Genomic DNA, 23038 nt, shown 5'->3' with positions numbered 1-23038 from the left:
ATTTTTTTATTAACATATAATGTATTATTAGCCCCAAGGGTACAGGTCTGTGAATCGCCAGGTTTACACACTTCACAGCACTCACCATAGCACATACCCTCCCCAGTGTCCATAACGCACCACCCTCTCCCTACCCCTCTCCCCTTTGCAACTCTCAGTTTGTTTTGTGAGATGAAGAGTCTCTTATGGTTTGTCTCCCTCCTGATCCAATCTTGTTTCACGTATTCTTTTCCTACCCCCCAAACCCCCAAACTTTGCCTCTCAACTTCCTCATATCAGGGAGATCATATGATAATTGTCTTTCTCTGATTGACTTATTTTGATAAATATAATACCCTCTAGTTCCATCCATGTCATCGCAAATGGCAAGATTTCATTTTTGATGGCTGCATAGTATTCCATTGTATGTGTGAACCACATATTCTTTATCCATTCATCTGTTGATGGACATCTAGGCTTTTTCCATAGTTTGGCTATTGTGGACATTGCTGCTATAAACAGTCAGGTGCAAGTGCCCCTTCGGATCACTACATTTGTATCTTTGGGGTAAATACCCGGTAGTGTGATTGCCGGGTTGTAGGGCAGCTCTATTTTCAACTTTTTTTTTTTTTTTCTTCTTTTTTTTTTTTTTTTTTTAAAGATTTTATTTATTTATTTGACAGAGAGAGATCATAAGTAGACGGAGAGGCAGGCAGAGAGAGAGAGAGAGAGGCAAGCAGGCTCCCTGCTGAGCAGAGAGCCCGATGCGGGACTCGATCCCAGGACCCTGAGATCATGACCTGAGCCAAAGGCAGCGGCCTAACCCACTGAGCCACCCAGGCGCCCTATTTTCAACTTTTTGAGGAGCCTCCATGCTGTTTTCCAGAGTGGTTGCACCAGCTTGCATTCCCACCAACAGTGTAGGAGGGTTCCCCTTTCTCCTCATCCTCGCCAGCATCTGTCATTTCCTGACTTGTTAATTTTAGCCATTCTGACTGGTGTGAGGTGATATCTCATTGTGGTTTTGATTTGGATTTCCCTGATGCCGAGTGATGTGGAGCACTTTTTCAGGTGTGTGTTGGCCATCCGGATGTCTTCTTTGCAGAAATATCTGTTCATGTCTTCTGCCCATTTCTTGATTGGATTATTTGTTCCTTGGGTGTTGAGTTTGCTGAGCCCTTTATAGATTTTGGGTACTAGCCCTTTATCTGATAGGTTGTTTGCAAATATTTTCTCCCATTCTGTCAGTTGTCTTTTGGTTTTGTTAACTGTTTCCTTTGCTGTGCAAAAGCTTTTGATCTTGATGAAGTCCCAATAGTTCATTTTTGCCCTTGCTTCCCTTGCCTTTGGCGATGTTCCTAGGAAGAAGTTGCTGCGGCTGAGGTCAAAGAGGTTGCTGCCTGTGTTCTCCTCAAGGACCTCAGTATGAGAAAGGAATCCATCAAAATCCTTGAGGAGAATGCAGCAAACATTTCTGATGCAGGATTAGCAGGCTGAATATATAAAGAGCTCTTTCAAAGCAGTAAAACACCATCCCGAGAGGGGAAAAAAAAAAAGCCAAAGATCTGTCAACAGGTACTTTACAGAGTAAACCAGTACAGATGAGGGGCACCTGGCTGGTCAGTCAATAAAGCACCTAACTCTTGATCTCCGGGTTGTGCATTCAAGCCCTACATTGGCCGTAAAGCTTACGTAAAAACTTAAACAAAAAACAATACAGATAATTGGTAAATGCGGAAAAAAATGCCCAATTCCCCTAGTAATCAGAGACCAGTAAACTAAAACAACAAAATACTGTTACCTCCTTCAGATTGGCACAAATGTCACTTTGATTATTTCTTGGCCAGAGTGTAGGGAAACTGTGGCCTCATCAGTTGCTCTTGGGAAATGGAAACTGGTGTTCCCACTGCGGAAGATAACCTGGTAATAGGGGTCAGAAATTTAAATGACCATGGCCATCGCCCATGATTCAGGATTCCAAATTCTCGGCACATACCCAGAGAGAGACACTTGTCCAAGGAGATATTGGCAAGAATGTTCCTTGCTGCCTTATTTGCAGTAGGGAAATATTGGAAGGCCCCTTAATGTCTGTCAGTGGGCAAAGGCTGAGACAGCTGTGTCCTGTCCCTGCTATGCCCTAGATCTATCCAAACTTGGATCACAGGACAGATGGGTGGGTGAAAAGGGCAGGCTGTAGAACATGGAGATAGTATGGTACCCTTTTATGTTCAGAAAGAAGGTTCAAATATACAGGAAAACAGATCAGCAATAGCCATTAATGGGGGAAGAAGGGAGCAGGAGGATGGGTAGGAGGACCGTTGGATGACAGAGGGGCACAAGGGAATTTTGGAGGTAAAGGAGTGGTTCTCTGCCTTGATGATCGTGACCATTACATGACTAGAACTGCATACTGAAAAGAATGAATTTTACAGAATGTGAATTTTGCCTTCATTGCAACACATTTATATGTGAGCACACACAGACAGATCTTCTCTATTTTCCAGAAGCACAAATTATATGTAAATGTGTGTACTTGGGTCTGATAATGGTAGTTACATGGCAGGGGGGCTGGAGGGAACCAGGATCAGGCTGGGGGAATGGTCTATGGATACCATATAGGCTGTTTTTAAAATTTTTCATAAGGAGAATATACTCCGACATTATCTGTATAATTGAAAGTTAATTTTTTTTTAAAGATTTTTATTTATTTGACAGAGAGAGATCACAAGTAGGCAGGGCAAGTAGGCAGAGATCACAAGATCACAGAGATCACGAGAGAGGCAGGCAGAGAGAGGAGGAAGCAGGCTCCCTGCTGAGCAGAGAGCCCGATGCGGGACTCGATCCCAGGACCCCGAGATCATGACCTGAGCCGAAGGCAGCGGCTTATCCCACTGAGCCATCCAGGCGCCCCTGAAAGTTAATTTTTAAAATTTTACTCCTACTTCTGCATAGGACAAACCCAATTTCCTTATAATATGCTGCTTTTCCAGCTCAGACAGATTGATCCTGGTCTCTGAGATGGATAACTAAATACAAAGATACTTAAAATACTTATTTAAGGGTGGCTCAGTGGGTTAAAGCCTCTGCCTTCGGCTCAGGTCATGATTCCAGGATCCTGGGATCGAGCCCCGCATCGGGCTCTCTGCTCAGTGGGGAACCTGTTTCTCTCTCTCTGCCTGCCTCTCTGCCTACTTGTGATCTCTGTCAAATAAGTAAATCTTTTTTTTTTTTTTTTTTTTTTTAAGATTTTATTTTATTTATTTGTCATAGAGAGAGAAGTGAGAGCAAGCACAGGCAGACAGAGTGGAAGGCAGAGGCAGAGGGAGAAGCAGGCTCCCTGCCAAGCAAGGAGCCCGATGTGGGACTCGATCCCAGGACGCTGGGATCATGACCTGAGCCGAAGGCAGCCGCTCAACCAACTGAGCCACCCAGGCGTCCCAAATAAGTAAATCTTTTAAAAAATACTTATTTAAGTATTTAAAAATACTTAAAGATACCTGTGTGTGTTTGTTGATGTTTAACTACAAGAGGAACTCCTGCTCCTCGTTACCAGTCTGAGCAATACAGAAATATGTAAACTAAGCGCATGTCCCCTCCTCTCCCTCCCCCATCCCACCCCCAGAGGTAATCGCCACAAACTGTTAATGCATCTCCTTCCTGAGTCCGATCTCAACAGGTATGAAACTCCGAGTTGAGTTTTGTTGCCGTTCTTACAAGAACAGGATCCCGCTGCACAGAGCGGCAGGTGGCAGGCCCCTTTCTCTGCAGCCCCCCCCCCTTGCCCTGTTACTGCATAGCTGTGTGACCCGCTGCATGGAGTCGCCGTGACTTACTGAAGTCGATGAGCTGTTGCCGGGGTTGTCACTCTTTACAGCAGTTCTGCAGTAGCCTGTACGTGTCCCTTTGTGCGTTTGTTTTGGACGGCTGGAGTTCAGGGGCACTGTGGATATACTGTACGGATAGGGAACCACACATCCCACTTCTTGATCCCCCTTGTGGAGCACCACACCTTCTCGGGGCTTCACCCATAGAACCCTCCTGAAGAGCTTGCTACAGTGAGCCAAGCCCGGTGGTTCTCCTCCGTGCTGTCCGCTGGAACCCTCTGGGATCCTCTATCAGACTACCCTTCCCCCTCATCCCCACCCGCCCCCCCCCCAACTCCGACGCAGTGCTTTGGGGCTGAAGCCTGTGTCTGGCTGCCCCAAGATTCTGGCCACGGACTGGGAATCCCACTGCCTCCCCCTTCTCCTGACCACTGTCTTTTTTTCCCCCCGCAGAATAGGTTCTCAGACTACGAGAAGAGGAAGGTAAGAAAATGTCTATCCTCCTTGGCCACTTTTGTTTTTATCAAAGATCTAGGATAAAAGATTTGAGGGAAAGAGTTCTTCCTGTCTCGAAATTAGAGGGCAAACTGAAGTTTCTCTCTTGATACCGTGCCTCGCCACATCCTTACGCAGCCTCAGTGGTGGCAGGGTTTCTCCACCACGGATGAGCAGTCTGAGGCTCAGGGACCCCAGACTCCAAAGCCCTAGGCTCTCACAGTAAACAGTGTTTTATTACAGTTGGGCCCTGCAGCAGGGGCGGGGGGTTGTGAGGCTGCAGGGGCAGGGGGTAGTGGGAGGCGCTGGGCTTGGAGGGTGTTGCTCAGTGTTCAGACCTACAGCCCGCACTCCTGGGAGCTGAGGCACGGATTCACCCTGCTCCCAGGTCCTGACACCACAGAGCCTTGCCGGTCATCACCAGGATCTGTGTTCTTGCAGGAACAGAAGATGCTGGAGAAATTGGAATTTGAACGGCGTCTGGAACTCGGGCAGCGAGAGCATGCCCAGCTCCTCCAGCAGAGCAACAATCAGAAGGACGAGATCCTTCAGACGGTCAAGGAGGTCTGTGAACAGCCAAGTGGGGTGGGCTTGTCTGCACGCTTCCTGCTGGGGGGCCCGCTGCTGTGGGAAGGCGGTGGGAGTAAGCGCTCTCCCTTGATCTTCCAGGGCCTGGGGGGGGGGGCCTGGAAGAACACCTAGCCCAGCCTCCTCATGCGTAATGGACTCCTCGGGGCCTAGCGAGGGGAAGACCAGGGCCAAGATGACACAGAAAGGCCTGGCAGGACGGGGCCCCTTGCTGCCCGCTCAGGCCGCCTGTCCCGCTGCAGGAGCAGTTCCGGCTGGAGCAGGGCCTGAGCGCGCGGCAGCGCTACCTGGACGCCGAGCGCCAGCGGCTGCAGGAGCAGCTGAAGCAGACGGAGCAGAACATCTCCAGCCGGATCCAGAAACTCCTGCAGGAGAACCAGAGGTCAGGCCCCCACTCCCCAGACCCAGGGACCTTCCCTGACATTGGTACGCTTTGAAGAGCCCAGGCCAGGGGTCCCTCTCTCCCTTACAGTCTCCAGTCTCAACTCCTGCCTGAGGCTTTTGTTGGTAGGGTCCGGCCTTGGTGCCACTTTTTGCACCAGCCCGAAGGGAAAAGAGTCTGCGCCGGGCCTGACCTGGTTTATAGCTTGTCCTCGGACCCGTGCCTCCCAGGGGTCTGGTCTGTGAAATGAGTGGGTTTAGCAAGAGAGTTGAGATCATACTCTGCTCCAGTATTTTAGGTTCCAGTGACCCGTTGGGCTAAGGTCAGCTGTATTGAAATTTGCCTTATCAAATCCTGTTCAGGGTAGGTGCTGCTAGGAGCCGGCCTCAGTGGGCTTGGGGGAAAGGAAGCCAGATAGAAGTCTCCAGAACCTCTAGTTGGGGGCCTTTGTGGAAAGCCTCCAGAACGGGCTTTTGCTGTGACCTTGTTGCTTCCAGGCCTCCCTGGCTTCTCACTCGCTCCATCACGCAGCAGTTCCACGGGGCCCGAGCGAGCCGGCAGGCCTGCCGTGTGCCAGCGGCGTGCTCTCCCCACCGGGGCGTCCCGGAAAGCTGCCCTGTGTCAGGTGCTGCTTACGGGCTGGGCCCTTTGTGTGTACTTTCTCATTCACTCTACAAGTACTCTGGGAGGCTTTTTCTATGAGGATCCCATTTTGCAGATGAGTTGGGACTTGGTGTGGCTGAGTCCCTGCCCAAGGACACAGAGCCCCAAGGTTCTGGACTGAGAACCCCAGCCGGTTCCTAAGCCCCCTCTGTGCAGCCAGTGCAGCGCTGGGAGGGCAGTTCTGTCGGGAACAGGCCTACTGGTGACAGCTGTAGTGGCCCTTCACGCTTCGGGTTTGCTCCACAGGCAGAAGAAAAGTTCTGAGATCTTGAAGTCGCTGGAAAATGAAAGGTTAGTGTTTCGCTCTAGCACTATCTCTGTGCTGCCTTGGGGCCAGGGAAGAGGTTTCGGGGAGAGAAGATCTTGGGATTCTCAAGGATTATGCCACAAAGTCTTCCTAAAGCTGTAAGGGGATTCACCTCCTCAGGGAATATTGAATTAAATAGAATCACTGCCTGCAAGTTTAACACTGAGAAAAACTGAGACGTAAATAAAAACACGTGTAATGTCTACTGTATGGCTAGTGTTAAAAAAAATCAGAGAAAAATCCATTTCTCATTAAGGGAAACAGTCTGTTGCAAAGTAGAAAAGAAGAGGCCGGAATTAAAGTAAAGCAGTGTCTGATTTCTTCAAGACACAGCGGATCTGTGCTCAGAGCGCAAAGAGCCACCCTGAGTGGTGTCCAAACATTGCCGAGAGGCAGAAATTAGAGGCAGTGATCTTTGGGTTTTTTCAGTGGTGTTTTCCGTGTTTCCAGGTTTATCAAGACACACCGCTTTAGGAAAGAGGGTAGCTGAGAAGGAAGAGCTCCCTTTCCGCTTTCCCCTCTCCCCTGCGGGATTATCCGGAATCCGGAATCTCCTAGTTCCCAGGAATCCCAGAATAGCAGCGTGGGCCCTGCTGCAGTCCCTATGCCGGCCTTCCAGGCCCCTGGCCGTTTGGGAAGAACAGCAGGGTTCCCCTGACCTGGCCCCTTCAGCCATGGTGCTGCGGGAGCTGAGAGCGGTCAGGGCCCAGCCCGGCTGTGGCCTGTTTATCTGGCACACACAAGTGCCCTCTCTTTGTTTGGGTGCGTGGAGTGGGGCCACGGGGCGTGTCATTGTGACCTTCCCTTGAGCAGCCCGTGGGCCTGGGCTGGAGGCAGAGGTGCTCAGATGCTGCTTTCAACCAAGCATACCCCTTCGGAGAGCGGTTCCGTCTGCGCCACGAGGACTAGCTTACCGGGGGGACACAGCCGCCACGCAGTAGCTTCTTAACATTCGTTTTCTGTATCATGGATGTATCTCCCCGCCAGCAGCCTTGTTCCCAGTAGCTGTAGGCTATTTATTGTGTGACTGTACCTGAATTAGTCCTCTGTGACATGTGAGTTCCCGGAGTTTCATAGCGACCAGCACTATTCTAGTGACTATCTCCTAAACATACCCGGAGGTATTGATATGAGTATTTGTGGAGGAAATGTTCAGACGACCTTCTGATGGGTCTTGCCGCACTGCCTTCCAGAAGACACTTCGCCGGTTCTTGCTCCTCTCAGGCTGCCCCGGTGCTCAGTGCTCCCCGCCCCCCAGCCTGCGGGCGAGATTGGTTATCCGTGATGAACGCCTCTTTCTGGGTGGTTACGGGTCACTTGTATTTAAGCATCCGTGAAGTGGCCGTTTCTGTCCTTTGCCGGTTTTCCAAAGGGAATGCTCAGGTCTTGATGCAAGGCTGCCGGCGAGCCGGGGTGGGGCGGGGTGCGGCAGGAGCTTGTCTGGGTGGGCTCAGCCAGGAGGACTTCCCCGAGAAGGCGGCGTTGCTCTGATGGGATTCCCTGTCAGAAGTGTTACATCTGCTGAGTAAATGGATGGATTTTATTAATTTTTTTGTTCCTAGAATAAGGATGGAACAGTTGATGTCCATAACCCAGGAGGAGACAGAGAACCTGCGGAGACGTGAGATTGCCTGTGAGTGGGGAGGGGTGTAGGGTTCTGGGAACAGAGCTTGTCTGACTCGGGGGGCAGCGGGGGGAGGCCGCCTTCTCCCTGTAGGTCAGGTACTATGGGCTCGAGACGGGGCAGTGAAGTCCAGGAGGGCCCTGAGGTCAGGCTCAACCCAGAGCAAGCCATATGACCTCGGGGCCACTATTGGTCCCTAACTCCTCCGAGCCTCTCTGTTCTTATCTGCGAAATGGGGAGAACAGTAATTCTCATTTTGGGTCATTCTGAGGGTCAGATGCTGTGCTGCCTGGCACTGAGTGGGCACTTCGGAGAGGCTGGAGGGTTTCTGTTATCAAGAGGTGTGGTCGGCCCCTCCTGTGTCGCCGGGAGCTCCCTATCCGGCCATTCCCAAGAAGCGGTCCTGGGGCACCACACTGTGTCCGCAGTTGATGGTGGCGGGAGGGGCTCCCTGTCTGATCTTGAGCGCTGAAAGCATCAAGCCGTGTGCCAAGGAAATCCAGGAGTCTGTTCCTCCTTTTTTAAAATAAGGAATAATTCTTCTTGGCTGGCCCCTGTCCTCCCGAGCCTGGATACTGGAGCCAGGCGCGGCGGGATACTGTGCGCCAGGCCCTGTGCCAAACCCCGTGCGTACGCCACTTCCTCTCGCTCCCTCCTGATGAGGTGTTGTCAATGTCCTTATTTTAAGGTTCCTGTTATCCACCATCTAGAAAGAAAAACTGTGTCTGCATCTCCAAAAGGATGTTTACTAATAAATCGAGTGATTAGGAATAGTGTCAGTACCAAGGACTTTTGTTTTCACCTTTTCAAGCTTCCTTATTGTGTAGCTTTTCAAAAGTGATCACGTACTATTTTTATGACTAAAATAAATTTCCATAAAAACGACATAAAGTCAAGAGAAGGTAATAACCCTTGTTGAGGACGTATGGTATCGGGCTGTCCTGGGCCCTGCCAAAGGGAATATGAATCAGCAGGATCTTTCTGGAGGGCAGAAAGGGTAACTCCTGTCATTCACGGCCTTAAAACTGTGCTCTTTCAAAAATTAATCTTAGGAAATATTCTAATTGCATAAGGATGTTTGAGCAAGGACATTTATCGTTTAATAATTGCAAAAGAGACCAAACGCCCCAAATAGAGCATTCTCTAAACCTTGGTGATCCGTGTCCTGCAGGAACCTGCGGCCAGCGCCTCACATGGCTACGTGCACATGGGGAGGCAGTCTCGAAAAGTGAGAAGTGGTGTGGTCAGTGTGGTCACATCGTGATTTTTTTCGTCAGGTTAAATACATGACCTAAACTCTGCTGCTTTAACCACTTGCAGTCGTGCGATTCTGAGGCCCAAAGCACACCCACATTGCTGAGCGGCTGCCACTGTCCAGGCCCAGAGCCTCATCTGCCCGAACGCAGTTCTGTCCCCGATAAACAGATGCTCCATCCCTCTCCCCCAGCCTATGTAGGACCCCCATTCCACTTTCTGTCTCGCCGAATCTGGTAACACTAGGTAACCCTCGTAAGCAGGACCCTACAGTATTTGTCATTTCACGACGGGTTTCTTTGACTCAGCAGAATGTCCTCAGGGTTCATCCCTGCTGGAGCAGGGGCCAGAATTTTCCTTTTTGAAGGCTGAGTAATATTCTGTCTGTGTGCCTCCTCTCTCCCCCCCAGCTTGTTCATCCGTCTGTTCATGAACACTTGGGTTGTTTCCACCTTCTGGTGTTTGAGACTCCCACTGCTCTGACCGTGGGTGTACGGAAACCTGCTGAGTTGTCTGCTTTCAGTTTTTCATTCCAATTTTTTAAAAATGCATAAATATGCGTTAGAAATTGACTAGAAGAACATATATCACAGTACCTCTGGGTGATAAGATTATAGAAGATTTTGTGTGTGTGCTGCTTGGTGTTTTATAATTAGCCTTTTCAAGCTTAAGTTACTTCCACAGTTTAAAAATTTAGGCAGGGCGGAGGGGCAACACCTGGGTGGCTCAGTCAGTTAAGCATCTGACTCTTGGTTTTAGCTCAGGTTATGATCTCTGGGTCGTGAGATCAAGTCCCGCATTGGGCTCCGTGCTCAGCAGAAAGTCTGCTGGGGGGTCCTCTCTGCCACCCCCTCTGCCCCTCTCCTGCTCGCATGCGTGCACGCTCTCCCTCTCCCTCTCTCAAATCTTTTTTTAAAAAAGTTTTTTAAGGGTGACTGTGGGGTGGATGATGAGGTGAACCCACCGAGGTCCCCAGGAGCCATGGCCCTCAACCCCACCCCCTGTCTCCTCAGCCGCCATGCAGCAGATGCTGACCAAGAGCTGTAAGAGCCGGCTCGTCCAGATGGCCTACGAGTCTCAGAGGCAGAGCTTGGTCCAGCAGGCCTGTTCCAGGTAAGGTAAGGACAGGCTTCCTGGGTTGGGGGCACCAGCTTGGGGCCCAGAACTGTGGGGTGAGCGCTGGGCATTGTGAACCCCGCCCCAACCTTGATCGTGCGTCGGGCAAGTGGTGACTGCTCTTCGTGTCTCCTCATGGACCTGGACTCCACGATTGGGTCAGCAGCTGGTAACGTGACAGCAGTCACTCCCACTTTCTGCACTTCCTGTGAGCCAGGCACTGGGCCAAGGGCTGTGTGTTGGCCCGCTGACTTTCTGAGGGACCGTGTCATTAGCCCAGTTTTGCCACCACAGCTCAGGCTCAGAGAGACTCTATGACACACCCACGAGAGCCCAGCCAGCAGGTGGCAGAGCCGGGGTTCAAAGCCAGGCAGAGTGGAAGTGTGCTCTTGACCGTGGTGCACACCTTGACCTCCGAGGGTCCGCAGAGGTCGGGGGCGGCATGCCCTGGAGGGGATGGTGAGAGTTTGCTTTCACACGGGTGACAGCTCTGGGTCTGGCTGGCCAAGTTCACTGCATCACTGTGGGTCAGTCTGTTGAAGAGGCCACGCGTGTTGGCACAGCCAGGTGGAGAGAAGAGCTCTTGGTGCTTCAGAGACCGGCCAGGAGCCCTGGTGTTTCTCCCCCTGTCTAGGTGATAGGCACAGCCGTCAGCCTCCCCGTGTCCTCACACGTGCGGGGACTTTCTTCCTTTCCTGGTGGTAGAATATGAAGCTTAGTGCGGGCCCTGGCGGAAGATAGACCTGGTCTCAGGTTTCCCCTTCTTCTTGTAACTGAAGTGTTGGGTCAGTCCATTTCCCTTCTGCGCCTCAATTTTCTTATCAGAAAAATGGGGATAAGTCACAGTACCTCCCCCTGGAGTGGTTAGAGTGTTTAGCGAGCATGGTGTTTGCCACAAAGGGGGCCAATAAATAACAACTATTATTACGAAACAAACTCAAAACCAAGAATGTGCCAAAGTATGGACCTACGTGGGGCTTCAAGATTTGGATTTTTGTGCCAAAATCCCTAGACTTGTTCCAGGATCTAAGAGCAGATCCGTGGCTGAGGTGGAAGATGCCGGGGGTGTGGGGTGGGGCATGGATGTCGCTGTCCCAGGTGCGGCCCTCTCACAGTCCAAGTGGCCACCGGGAGGTCATGAGCTCCTTGCTGGGGGAGGTGCGAGGGCCGAAGGCAGGCCACCACTTCAAAGGGCACCGTAGAGGGGATTCCGACGGAGGGGTGGATGAGAGGAGCTAGACACACCGAGTCTGCCTCCTGCCTTCTAAGACAGACTCCATGTCTGTGCCTGGCCCAGGAGGTAGCCCCCAGCAGGTGCTTCTTGAGTATTATTTTTGAATGAGTACCTGGTTTATCTTGATCTCCAAGGTTCCTGGCACTTGGTAGATGCTCAGAAAACGTTCAGAGCGTGAATTAATTTGCTGTCTTTCTGGCAGCATGGCCGAAATGGATGAGCGGTTCCAGCAGATTCTGTCATGGCAGCAGATGGATCAGAACAAAGCCATCAGCCAGATCCTGCAGGAGGTGAGCCCTTGCCCAGGGCGTGAGGGCAGGGGCTCAAGACGGGCACAGGGAGCCAGAGGCAGAGCATGGAAAGTCTGCATGGAGCCCTGTCCTCAGCTTGGAAGACCCAAGAGGCTTAGTATGTTTAGAACTGGCAGACCCTCAGGAGAGGAGGGAGCAAGCAGGGTGGTTTTCTGGCCTCTGAGATCTAGACAAGCCTCCCTCGTGAGGACTTCGGGGCAGGACGTGGTGATCACTCCGTGGAGACGGAGCCCGCAGGAGAGCGTCTAGGGCCTTTCGACTTCTCGCTTCCAGACGGCGCCCCTCTGGGCCCCCTCGCCTTCCTCGTGAAACCGGGCAGTGAAGGCACCGCACCCCCCGTGCGGAAGTTCTGTGCCAGAGAACCTAGTGTCCAGCGCTAGTAAGCCTTGCACAGGGGTTATTTCTAGAATGTGAACAAGTGAGCTGAGGAGTTACGTTCCCTCTGAGACAGAGAGGTCTTCCCTAAAGGATTCTGAGCACATTGTGTGTTTGCCCCCTGCCCGGGCCCCTGGGAATGCGAGGCCCCGGGCACCCGCCGACCGGGGTCTCCGTTGCAGAGCACCATGCAGAAGGCCGCGTTTGAGGCCCTCCAGGTGAAGAAAGACCTGATGCACCGGCAGATCAGGAACCAGGTGAGGGCTGGGGGCGCGGCCGCCACTGGCCCCCTCCTGCGTGCTTTCCCAGACTGCAGAGCTGGCCTTCTCACGCGCCAGCTCGCCAGCTCAGCGCCAGCTCAGCCAGCCCCCTCCCCCAACCCCGCACCACCCCTGCAGTGTAACAGGTTCCGCTCTTTCTCAGGATGCCCGTGGGCCACTGCTTGGGCAGCCCCTGCGTCCACTGGGCCCCAGGCGGGAGCCCCTCGCCCGGGCATGCAGTCAGCTCCACCCTGGCGGCCTCCATCAGCTCTGAACCCGGGGAGCCGGGGCTGATGGGGTGTCTCACCTGGCGGGCAGGGGAGGCCGCCTCGCCCGGAGGGAGCTGTGCTCTGGTCTGGGCTCTGCTGCGGACCCGGCTGTGTTGGGCCCCCTGGGCTTTCCTGGGGGCTGGAGACGGAGGGAGCTTTCAGGCTGCGGGAATGCTCATCGCGTCCTCTTCAGCACACTTTGAATTTTACGTTTTCGCATGGTTTTTTTTTCTTTGTATTCTTTTCTCTTTTTTTGGCCCAAACCAACTTAACCGTTTTCTTCCCCTCTTTAATTTCAATCCCACCTTGCCGGACATGAAGCTCATTCCTCTGACCAGGGGTTGGTGGGGCCATAGGAACTTAGGGGCAAGGTCCAGAGGGTCACAGGCTCAGGGTGGAGAAGTCACTGGCTGTGGGGTCTGACCCCAGACATCCGCCCTCTGGGTGGTTCTGACGCAGCTGGCCAGCTGTTCCCCTTCAGCCCCCGAGCTGGGAGAAGCCTGGGAAAGGGCTCCCTCACCAACCTGCTCTGTGTCCTTGAAGTTACTTAACCTCTCTGAGCCTCCGTTTTCTCATCTGTAAAATGGAGGCAATAATACCTGCTAATAACTAGGGGAGACTCGATGACATGACACAGATGAAGTACACAGCACGAGCCTTGCACACAGAATGTTCTGGAAGCATCAGCTGCTGCCATCGCTATTCTCAGTCCATTACCCTCTGCTCTTCTCTGTGATGGCAGTTAGAGGAAGCGAGAGGCTCCAGCAAGTGCCAGGCTCTGTGAGGACCCATGTCCATTCTGCACTCTGGTCTGAACCTTAAAGGCAGGACCATCTCAATTCCATAAGCCGTGAGCCTCCCTGGAATGGGCCCTCTAAGGCCAGGCCTGTCCACTCCCTGCCCAAGCACTAGGGCCCTGAAACAACTAATTCTTTTAAGGCCCCGCTGAGGGGGTTCCCAAGGCACCCCAGTTCCCTTCATTCCCAGCCCCCACCCCCAAAAGGTCTCTTAGACTCCACTTAGCCTTCAGAGAGCAGCACAGATTTGAACCTTGCTTAATGTGAATTTAAAAACCCTGTTTCGTCTTCTGTTTAGATTAAGTTAATAGAAACTGAGTTATTGCAGCTGACACAGCTGGAGGTAAAGAGGAAGTCCCTGGACACAGAGGCACTTCAGGTATGTAGGGCTCCCAGCCTGCCCCTCCTCCCTGCCTCCCTCCCCGCAGTGCTCCCCAGCAGGCAGGCAGGCTCCTCTGTGGCTATGATGGGAGCACAGCCTGGGGGGCAAGCCCAGCGCAGGCCAAGGTTAGGGTCGGGGCAGCCTGTTGCTCAGCAGGAGGGTCAGAGGAAGGAGGGTTTCATTGCCAAGGCTCACCCAGGCCCATCTCCATCTCTGCCTTTTCTTTGTTTTGAAGCAGGGTCACTGCTGAACTCCCCGTGTCTTTAAGCCATGCTTCTGGGGTGCAGGTTCAACTCACGGGCTGACCTTCTCTGGGGAAGGAGCTTTCTTGGTGTCCCAAGGATGTCTGGAGGAGAGGGCCCAGCTGTTACTGTGTCACTCCCTGCAGGTGGCTTCTCTGGGAGCTCTGCCTGGGGGTCCTGCTTATAGAGCGTGGGGGTGGCAGGGCCCAGCAGGCGGCATTCTGGACTGCATGTCTGGGACCTGGGCTTTGTTCTTTGTAGTCAAGCTGTGTGTCCTGGGCAGGTGGGGAAAGAGGGCTGGACCTTGCCCTGCTTTGATCTCCGCCCACATGTTCGAAAGCAGACGGATCAATGGTGTGGGAGGACCTGGGCCCCATATCAGGCTTCTGAGCAGAGCCTTCTGTCTGTCCCTGTGTCTGTCTGTCCTCAGCAGAGAAGTCTTGAATTGTCCCATGGCTTCTCAACTCAGTGAAAGTGTGCCGAGGTCTACGATCCTAGTCTCAGGTCTGCCACAGATGTGCTGTGTGACCCAAGGCCGGTCACTTCCCCTCCTAGGCCTCCATTTCTCCCTTCCACAACAGGAACTCCTCTTCCAGGCCCAGACTGTGTCCTAGGGCCATCACACTGGGGCGAGCTAGCCAATGCAAAGCCCTTTGTGAGCCTTGCCATGGTCTTAGAGATGAGGGGAGGGGGAGCTCTCAGAGAAGATGCAGCCCCGTGCTTGGCAGGTGCCCATGTCCCCTGCCTGTCAGAGCTTGTGGGGCTCCCATGTGGGGGCCTCCATGGGTTTCTAAGAGTAAGAAACAAGTGAGGACACAAGTGAGGACCACACTCCAGTTTGCATGTGCCTCCATCTGGGTAGAACCTTCCAGACCCACATTGGGTTACACGCCAACCCTCCTTGCCTGTGCTTCCGCCCACGTGCTCTGTAGTCCGTGAGATTGCAGTCATGTACCTGTGGCTTGTCATTTCCTTTGTTTGCTGTTTCTTACCATTCCATTGTCATCGGTCACTAGATCCCACACCCGGCCTGACCCCCATGGGATGAAGATGAGGAGGGGATGCCCGGGCAATGGGGCCCCTCGGCTCCGTCCCCCAACCCTCTGCCTAGTTGAGTTGGACCCACTGTGGGATCCCAGCTGCCTTCTGGGAAATGAAGGGGGGGGATCCTGCCACCCGCTGGGGGGCGGCTACTGGCTCCAGAGCGGTGAGCTTCCAGCGGCACTGGGCGTGCTCTTATGTTGCAGGAGGTGATCGCCGAGCAGCGCTGGGCCCTGAGCTCCCTGCTCCAGCAGCTGCTCAAGGAAAAGACGCGGCGAGAGGAAGAGCTCCGGGAAATTCTGGTGCGCTTGGCTTCTGCGTTCCATATCACACATGGGTTCGCTTTCCCCCCACACCTTCTCCCCATTCTTAGAGGTGCTTTTGTTATTCGAGTAACAGTTGCTCATCAAAGAAAAGATGGGACACACAAAGCAACGACTCTTCTGGGAGTTCTCTGATGCTGACGTTCTGATTGTTTTCTGAGCACCACGATGCATATTTACAGCTGCGCACACGTGTGCCCTGTAAACAGAAGAGGGCACACGCTTCGAACCCGCTCATTTGCATCCGTTCTCGTCGTGTCCCTCACATGTCCTCTACGTGCTTCCTGGCTGCATTCGGGGGGCCATCCTAGCCCGTTGCCAAACATTCAGACTACTTCCAGCTCTTTACTTTTCTGAGGAATGCTCTCTGTCTTTGTAGCTAAGTATCGAGAGCAGTCATGAGTATTTATTCAAAACCAATGCCCGGGAGAGAACTTTGTGTCGAGGGCAGGCTGTTTCGTAAGCTTTTTTTTTTTTTTTTTTTTTTAAGATTTTTATTTATTTATTTGACAGAGATCACAAGTAGGCAGAGAGGCAGCCAGAGAGAGAAGGAGGGGAAGCAGGCTCCCCGCTGAGCAGAGAGCCCGATGCGGGGCTCAATCCCAGGACCCTGAGACCATGACCTGAGCCGAAGGCAGAGGCTTTAACCCACTGAGCCACCCAGGCGCCCCTGTTTCATAAGCTTTTGACAGGCGTTGCCCAGCTGTTCCCTGTACCCAAGTGGGTTTGACTCTGGTACATTGTCAGGGTGGCAGAGCCCCATTTAGAGGGAGCAGGTGGGGATCATTTCCTCCAGACCCCGTGTGCATCGGAGCACTGGGGACAGAGTCCAGGGCTCAGGCATGTCGATCCTATGGTGTCATTAGGGCTCCAGGTCATCTCTGAGCTCCGTTGTGGGCGGAGCCCTGTGCAGAGAGCAGGGAAGAGTGAGACCAGCTTCATAGCCCCACACTAGCCCCTGTGGTGTGCGTGGGCCGATCAGAAGCTGCCCATTGCTCGTGGTGCCCTGCTGCCGTCGCCTGCAAACCGTATTAACACGCCAACACGCGTTAGCATGGCGCGTCAGTGGCCGTGTGCTCTGGCCCTGTGCTCCCACCCTCCAGGGCCCTCAGAGCACTCATCACCCAGGGGAGGAAGCCTCACCTCAGCAGGTCTTGACAGGGTCATGGGCACCAGAAGAGAGCTGTGTCCACAACCTGCAGAGGGCCACAGCTCGGCAAGGTCTGGGAGGGATGACCAGAGGACAGTTGGTTCCCAAGGCCTGTGCAGAAATCTCAATGCCCACGTCTCCTCTGGCCCCCAGGGTGTGGCTGCAATCCTTCCTTGCTCAGAGCACAGTTCCCCAAGCAACACAGGCCTGGGTCCAAGTCCTGGCCCGACCCTGGGCAGGTTCCTAATCACTCTGAACCTCCCTTTGCTCACCCTGGAAGTCAGACCCCCACATGGAGCTGGTGAATTCAGGAAACTGGGTGCATAGCGGGCTCTGGCCCAAAGCGTCCTGAAAATGGTAGCGGCTGCTGATGCTGTTTGTGTCATTGGTTCGGGGCACTGGCCTCAGCACCTGGAGCCACGTGAGGCCAGAGCAGCCGTCGCTGACTACTTGTGCGCGGCGGAATGAAGGGATCCGTTTGAGTAGCATGTCCGTCATTCTCCAGCTCTGTCAGAAGGGTGAAGCCCACTCCAGATGCTCATATTGTCCTTAGAATCCTGTGTCTCTCCCTGCTTGTCACTGGAGCGTGAGCCCAAGCAGGGGCCCGCAGGGCCTGGTGGCAGGCGCCCGGAGCCCAGAGTCGGGCCTCAAGCACAGGTGTGCCCAGCTGAGATTGTTCGCGGCAGGAAGCTGGGGTCGAGGCACTTCCTGCCTTTCCCAGATCAGCAGTTTAAGTGGTGAGACCGCGGTGGCTGCGACAGTTCTCTGTCGAAGAGCAAGTGCACTCTGCCAACCGGAGGCTCGGTCCCGATCGTCACGCTCATTTCAGTTTTTACTTACTGAGTCGTAACTAATGATGCCAACTTTGTCCTTGGCAGACAGAGTTAGAAGCCAAAAGCGAAACCAAGCAGGAAAACTACTGGCTGATTCAGTATCAACGGCTTTTGAACCAGAAACCCTTGTCCTTGAAGCTGCAGGTAAGGACGCTGGCCTCCACCGTCCCGGAGCGCCTCCCGCGCCTCGGGGTGCCCGGCTGCTTGAGCTTTCTGGTTCCGTTCTGTTCACGTTTCCGGTGACTAGCGTGCCAGGTCCTGTGCTAGGCCCTGGCGGGGACGGAAAAGGGAGAGCGGTGCCTTCCTTCTGGTGGGGGGCAGAGCCCGTGTGCGCAGCGGCGGGGGGAGGCCACAGGAGCCTCCTGCAAACCCCCCCGCCGTGGGCAGAACGCACCCCCCAGCACACACTGGGTTTTTGTTTTTTAATACAAATGAAGTCCTTTTCTGTACACACTGTTGTGGCAAACTGTTTTTTCCTCCTAACGATAACGACGGGCAGTTCTCCAGCCACACGTAGTCGGTCACCCTCTCGTTTCAAAACAAGTGCGTAGTATTTAGTAGCTGAATTTGCCCTCGTTGATTTAAACAGGTAGACGGGCCATGCACTTCCTTGCGTCTTTATCTCATTTTTGTAGGAAAAGTTGCAGGGAAGTGTTTTGTATATTCTATTAAATGTGTTCAGAGCCTCGATTTATTGCTGTAAATAACGAGGCCATGTTGGTGGCGTGGTCAGCTTCTCCCCTGGGTCTGTCCTGCAGGAGGAGGGCCTGGAGCGCCAGCTGGCCGCCCTCCTGGTGGATCTCTCGGCGGAACACTACCTGCCCCTGTTCGCCCATCACCGCATCTCGCTGGACACGCTGAGCCGCATGAGCCCTGCTGACCTGGCCAAGGTGAGGCGGCAGCCCCTCGGGGCAGGTGGAGGGCTGAGTGAGACCGCTGTCCAGGCCGCTGGGGGTCGGCTTGCCCTCCTGCTGCTCTGGGTGCCGCCTTCCGTGAACCAGTGTTCCGGGGCCCCCGTGCTTCCTCACAAGCCAGAACACCCACCATGTGGGTCCCTGGTGCCCTGGGGGTAACCTGCACATCCTCTGCCTGACCCCAGACTACTTCCCCCACTCACACTGGACCTTCACGTTGTAGGCCCAGGACGAGTCTTTGGAGGTTGTTGGGTCTGGCCCGGGCCCGCCCCCACCTACGCAGCCCCCCGTAAGGACAGCACTGCCTGAGCCTGTGGCCCTCCTGGGTGGAGGCTGAACTCCGGCTTGTTAGTTCTTTTACTCTTCGAAAGAGCCGGATGACGAGGACAGCCCACAGCCCCGTAGCACTTGCCAGTGCCAGGCGCTGTTCTGAGGGCTTTTCCCATGCCAACCCCCCAACAGGCCAGTGAGGCAGGTATCCTCTTTGTCGTTTCTCAGAGGAGGAAGTGCTGACACGGCCAGGTGGTAGCTTGCCCGATGTCACCCAGCAGTCAGGCCTCGAGCATGGGAGGCCATGCTGTCTGTCACTCTGCCATGTGGCCTGTCCTTGACCCAGAAACTGATGGGTCACACACAGGGACTGTGTCACCCGAGGGTCTGTGACGCTGCCGCTTCTTAGCAGCTCGGTCTCAATGGGAACTCCCTGCCCCTTCCTGTGAACTCTGACTGTGGGTCCTGACTCCCCTGTTGTCGTGGGGGGACGTGTGGTCTCACAAGTGAAGCCATCAGCGGGGTCCCTGCCCCAGTGCAGGGCAAGCCCACTCTAAACCATGGCTCTTACCGGTGTTCCCTTTGGGGCCTCAGTGTCCCTCCCTGCCCCTTGGTCACCTTCACAGCTAGGGTGCTGCACTGCCGCATGCTGACCCGGGGGCCCAGGCCTCCGCATTTCCAGGTGAAGGTGCCAGAAGCCAGGAAGGTGGTGGTCCTGGTGGCTCTGCCCTGGCTAGCGAGCTCCCAGCCCGCCTCCCAGGTCCTAACTTGCTCTTCCTTGAACTGCGGCAGGTGGGCGTCTCGGAAGCTGGCCTGCAGCACGAGATCCTGCGGAGGGTGCGGGAGCTGCTGGCCGCAGCCAGGATCCGGCCAGGTACCCGTACGGGGCATCTCCTGAGCAGAGGCTCCAGGCTCACTGTGGACTGTTCTCAAGGGGCTGGGGGCTGGGTCTCAGGACGAGATGTAAGGGCTGGTTCTAGCCCCTACCAGTCCTTAAGGCTTCCTCCTAAAGGAATAGCTTTTCCAAATGGAAAAAAACAGGCCATAAAAATGGGTGTGTGGGGGGAAGAGAGAGAAGGTTCCTTCTGGTGCCGCGTCCTATAACCTTCCCTAAAGCTACTGTACGGACACGGGAGCCGCACACCGCGGGCCCTGGCACAGAGGGAAAAAGCAGCCATACCAGTGCCTGACACTGTGCCTGGAGCAGGCCTGCCGTGTGCACCTGGAAGGATGTTTGTGATGACGAGCGAAGGGGTGAAGGTGGCTCGCAAAGGCGCTCCTACCTGTGTCTGGAGGCCCGGGGAAACCTCGGTGCTGTCCTGCCATCGGAGTGGATGTGGGAGGCAGGGGCTCCCGTGGGCCGAGCACCCCCCAGGCGCTGGGCGTTTGCCGACCACCGCACCTGCCCCGTGGCGTGGCGCCGTGTCAGCCCCGTGAGGCGGCGGCTGCTGTTCTCCTCATTTGACGGAGGAGGAAACCGAGAAGTTAATGTGTTTCCCATAATGGCACCCAGCTGGCCGATGGCTGGGCCGCTGAGCTTCATGCCTCCCCCGAGAAGAGGCCGAGAGGGCTTGAGACGGGAGGGAGTCGGGCAGGGACGGAAGGAGAGGGCATGCCTGGGCTGCGGGGCTGGCGAGCCCACGACAGCGCCGTCTCAGGCCGGGGCGGCTCAGGACAGAGAGCAGATTGCAGGGATGAGGCAGGAGCTGGTTGCTGGTGGGGAGGAGGAGGTCCCCAGGTGTCTGGGCCGGTGGCTGTGTCCTGTCCACAGGCTCCAGCTTTCCAGAAAATTTTATTCCAGGGACATTGGCCCAACCTAAAAAATGCATTTAACTAATAGTTCTGTAATAGTAAGTAATGTATGAAATGGCCCCTTCCTCCCCTGCCGGTTTTCCCCAGCACTGCCACCTTCCTCCTGTCACACTGCAGGTCCGGGTAAGTTTGGCATCAGGAGCTGGGGGCCCCCTCCTGGCAGACAAACGTCCTTCACTCTGAGCCCCTCAGATGATGGCTGCCTCCCACCATCTCCCATAATATCCCCAGGGCTAGCAGGAGCCAGAAGCGACCAGCAGGTCCTTCCCCATCGAGGCTGCTTACAGCTTCTTCCTGGCGCCGCCCAGCTGCAGGGAGGGCTGAGTGGACCGGCTCCTCCTTGGCTGCGGAAGGGGCAGGGGACCTTCGGTCCTTTTCCTGGCATCCTCTTCCTGCTCCCAGAACTCGCTTGGTGTCACGTTAAACACGGAAGAACCCTTTACAGTGATGGCTTGGGGGCACCATGGTACCTTCAGAGAGCCTAGTGTTGTAATAGCCTTTAAAAAAGAAGATCTTCAGGCTTTTCCAGTTATGAAAACTCATAATTCAAACCACCGGGTAGATGGAAAAAGCTGAACCGAGATCAGTTTGGCGTCGGGGATGGAGAGGACTCAGGGCTGTGGTGTACGTTGTGTGATCATGAGAGACGGTTTGTAAGGGCCGATTCTGATGCGCTGCTCTTGGGCCCTGCGCAGGGGATGCCTGCTCTAGGGCGGTGAGGGGCAGCCTTGGGGCCTTCTCATTCGTCTCCCGGCTCCCGGGTGGTCTCCTGGGAGACCTGGTGGAGAAGCTGTGAGCACCGCCCCTGTCCCCCCCCCCCCCACAGAGCCCCTTACCAAGGGCTCCTGCCCCATGGCTCTGGTGGCGGGGGGTTGGCGGGTGGGGGGTCCGGTAGTCTCCGGCAAACGGCTGCTCTTCCATGAAAGCGACAAGGCCTCCCTGCAGGGTCGCTGTGAAGGATCCGGGCAATGGTCCGGGGTTAGAGGCCCCAGGTCACCAGCACTGTGGCCTGCCCTGCCCGCGAGTCCGCACTCCTTTCTGACAGATGGGGAATGAGGCTCAGAAGCAATAAGGGGGCCCTTAGCCCTCCTGTGGGATCTGAGTGTCCCACCTTGGCGCACTGCACTCAGCAGGCAGAGCCAGGGGACCCCCTGCGGGGTTGGGATCATGGGGACATGACCCTGGCTCAGCCTGTCCCTCTGGTCCCCACAGAGCTGCCGAACCCACCCAAGGGTGAGGCCCTTGGAGCCCTGGAGGTGCCCACTGCCCCTGAGGAGCTTCCCGAGCCCGCGACCCCGTCTGCTCCCCCCGTGGAGCTGGAGATGGCGACCTCGGAATGCGTCGTGTGCCTGGAGCGGGAGGCAAGTCTGGGGCAGTGGCCCTGCACCCTCCCCCGCCCCATTTGCTCTACCGAGCGGTGCTGTACCGAGCAGCCTTGAACGGGCTGGGAGCACATCCTGGGTTATCTGCTCAGGGGAAGTCCTGCCAAGAGGAAGTGCTCCAGGACAGCCTCCAGGTCCAGCAGCAGGGCGGGTTAGACCCACCGTGGTCTCCTGGGCAGCTGTTAGGCGCGGAGGGTGCAAGAGAGGTGGCCGGGAGAGACTCGTGTGCCGCTGGGATGGGGCGTGAGGACCGTGGTAGCAGGTTCTGAGGGTAAGGGACAGCAGGCGGTCCGGGGCCTCCATCACTGAGGACAGGCAGGGGCGGGACCCAGACGCGCCCACGGTCTCTCCTCAGGCCCAGATGATCTTCCTCAACTGCGGCCACGTCTGCTGCTGCCACCAGTGCTGCCAGCCCCTGCGCACGTGCCCGCTGTGCCGCCAGGAGATCGCGCAGTGCCTGCGGCTCTACCACAGCTGAGTCCCAGCCATCCCCTGGGGCCCCGCGCTCCATCCCGCCTGACCCTGACTCCTGCTCTGCTTGAGACCACCCCCCTCCGCCCCAGGGCCCTTCCTCACGACCTGGGAGCAGCCCCCCTTCCTGTCCAAGCACACCTGGGCTGGGGAGGGGGCCGGTCCTGGCCTCAGGCACTTCCCAGCAGTCCGACCGTGGCAGGTTACAGCACGGCGGCCCTCCGGGAGCCTAAGTGTCCTCATCAGGGTAACAAGGACAGTGCCGTCCCCCTCTGTCGGGTGGTGGAAGTGCGGGAGGGCCCTGGCAGAGTGCGGAGCGGGTGTGGGGCATCCCCCCCAGACTGCCATGGGCCGGCCTCAGATGGACTTGCCGGTGCATGCGGAGTGCAGGCCTTGTGCCACGGGCCACGCTGGCCCATCCTGACTCTGCTCTCCAGATCTGCCTCTCCTGACCCGAAGCAGGAATGTCAGTAAACCCACCTCCAGCCTGATCCTTGAGTCCTCGCTGGGGCCTGCTGGGGCCTGGTGGGGCCGGGGCAGAGGAGGGGGTGAGGGCTGGGGGAGCGGGGGAGGGCTTTAGCTCAATCAGAGGGAGTGGGGAGAGGTGGGAGAGGCCTTCCCCAATGCCAAGTTATCCAGATCGGCCCTCATTACAGGGGGACAGACCGACGGGCTCCGAGCAGGGCGTGGAGAGTCCGCGGAGCAGGTTGTGTGTGTGTGTGTTGTTTTCGGGGTGGGTA

At 55.4% G+C, this 23038-nt stretch overlaps 1 protein-coding gene across 3 annotated transcripts in view; it reads left to right on the top strand.

The window, feature by feature from the left end:
• LRSAM1 (leucine rich repeat and sterile alpha motif containing 1) overlaps nt 1-22789 on the top strand; it is a 40391-nt gene extending 17602 nt beyond the window's left edge. For 2 of the 3 annotated variants that reach the window (XM_032308400.1, XM_032308402.1), the window contains 15 exons: nt 4257-4286; nt 4740-4862; nt 5129-5268; nt 6178-6222; nt 7801-7871; nt 10130-10229; nt 11669-11756; nt 12335-12409; nt 13777-13857; nt 15350-15445; nt 17495-17593; nt 18208-18339; nt 19426-19507; nt 21658-21806; nt 22183-22789. In XM_032308400.1, coding sequence (XP_032164291.1) covers nt 4257-4286; nt 4740-4862; nt 5129-5268; nt 6178-6222; nt 7801-7871; nt 10130-10229; nt 11669-11756; nt 12335-12409; nt 13777-13857; nt 15350-15445; nt 17495-17593; nt 18208-18339; nt 19426-19507; nt 21658-21806; nt 22183-22305 — 1434 coding nt within the window. In that variant the 3' untranslated portion in view covers nt 22306-22789. The remainder of the gene's footprint in view (nt 1-4256; nt 4287-4739; nt 4863-5128; nt 5269-6177; nt 6223-7800; nt 7872-10129; nt 10230-11668; nt 11757-12334; nt 12410-13776; nt 13858-15349; nt 15446-17494; nt 17594-18207; nt 18340-19425; nt 19508-21657; nt 21807-22182) is intronic. The other variant, XM_032308401.1, reaches the window with a different exon arrangement.
• Nucleotides 22790-23038: the final 249 nt, after the last annotated feature.

The sequence above is a fragment of the Mustela erminea genome, chromosome 12 (assembly GCF_009829155.1).
Source record: "Mustela erminea isolate mMusErm1 chromosome 12, mMusErm1.Pri, whole genome shotgun sequence".
In the NCBI taxonomy this organism is placed as follows: Eukaryota; Metazoa; Chordata; class Mammalia; order Carnivora; family Mustelidae; genus Mustela; species Mustela erminea.
The sequence above is the reverse complement of the archived record's forward strand: the minus strand, read 5'-3'. Positions and strand labels throughout refer to the sequence as shown.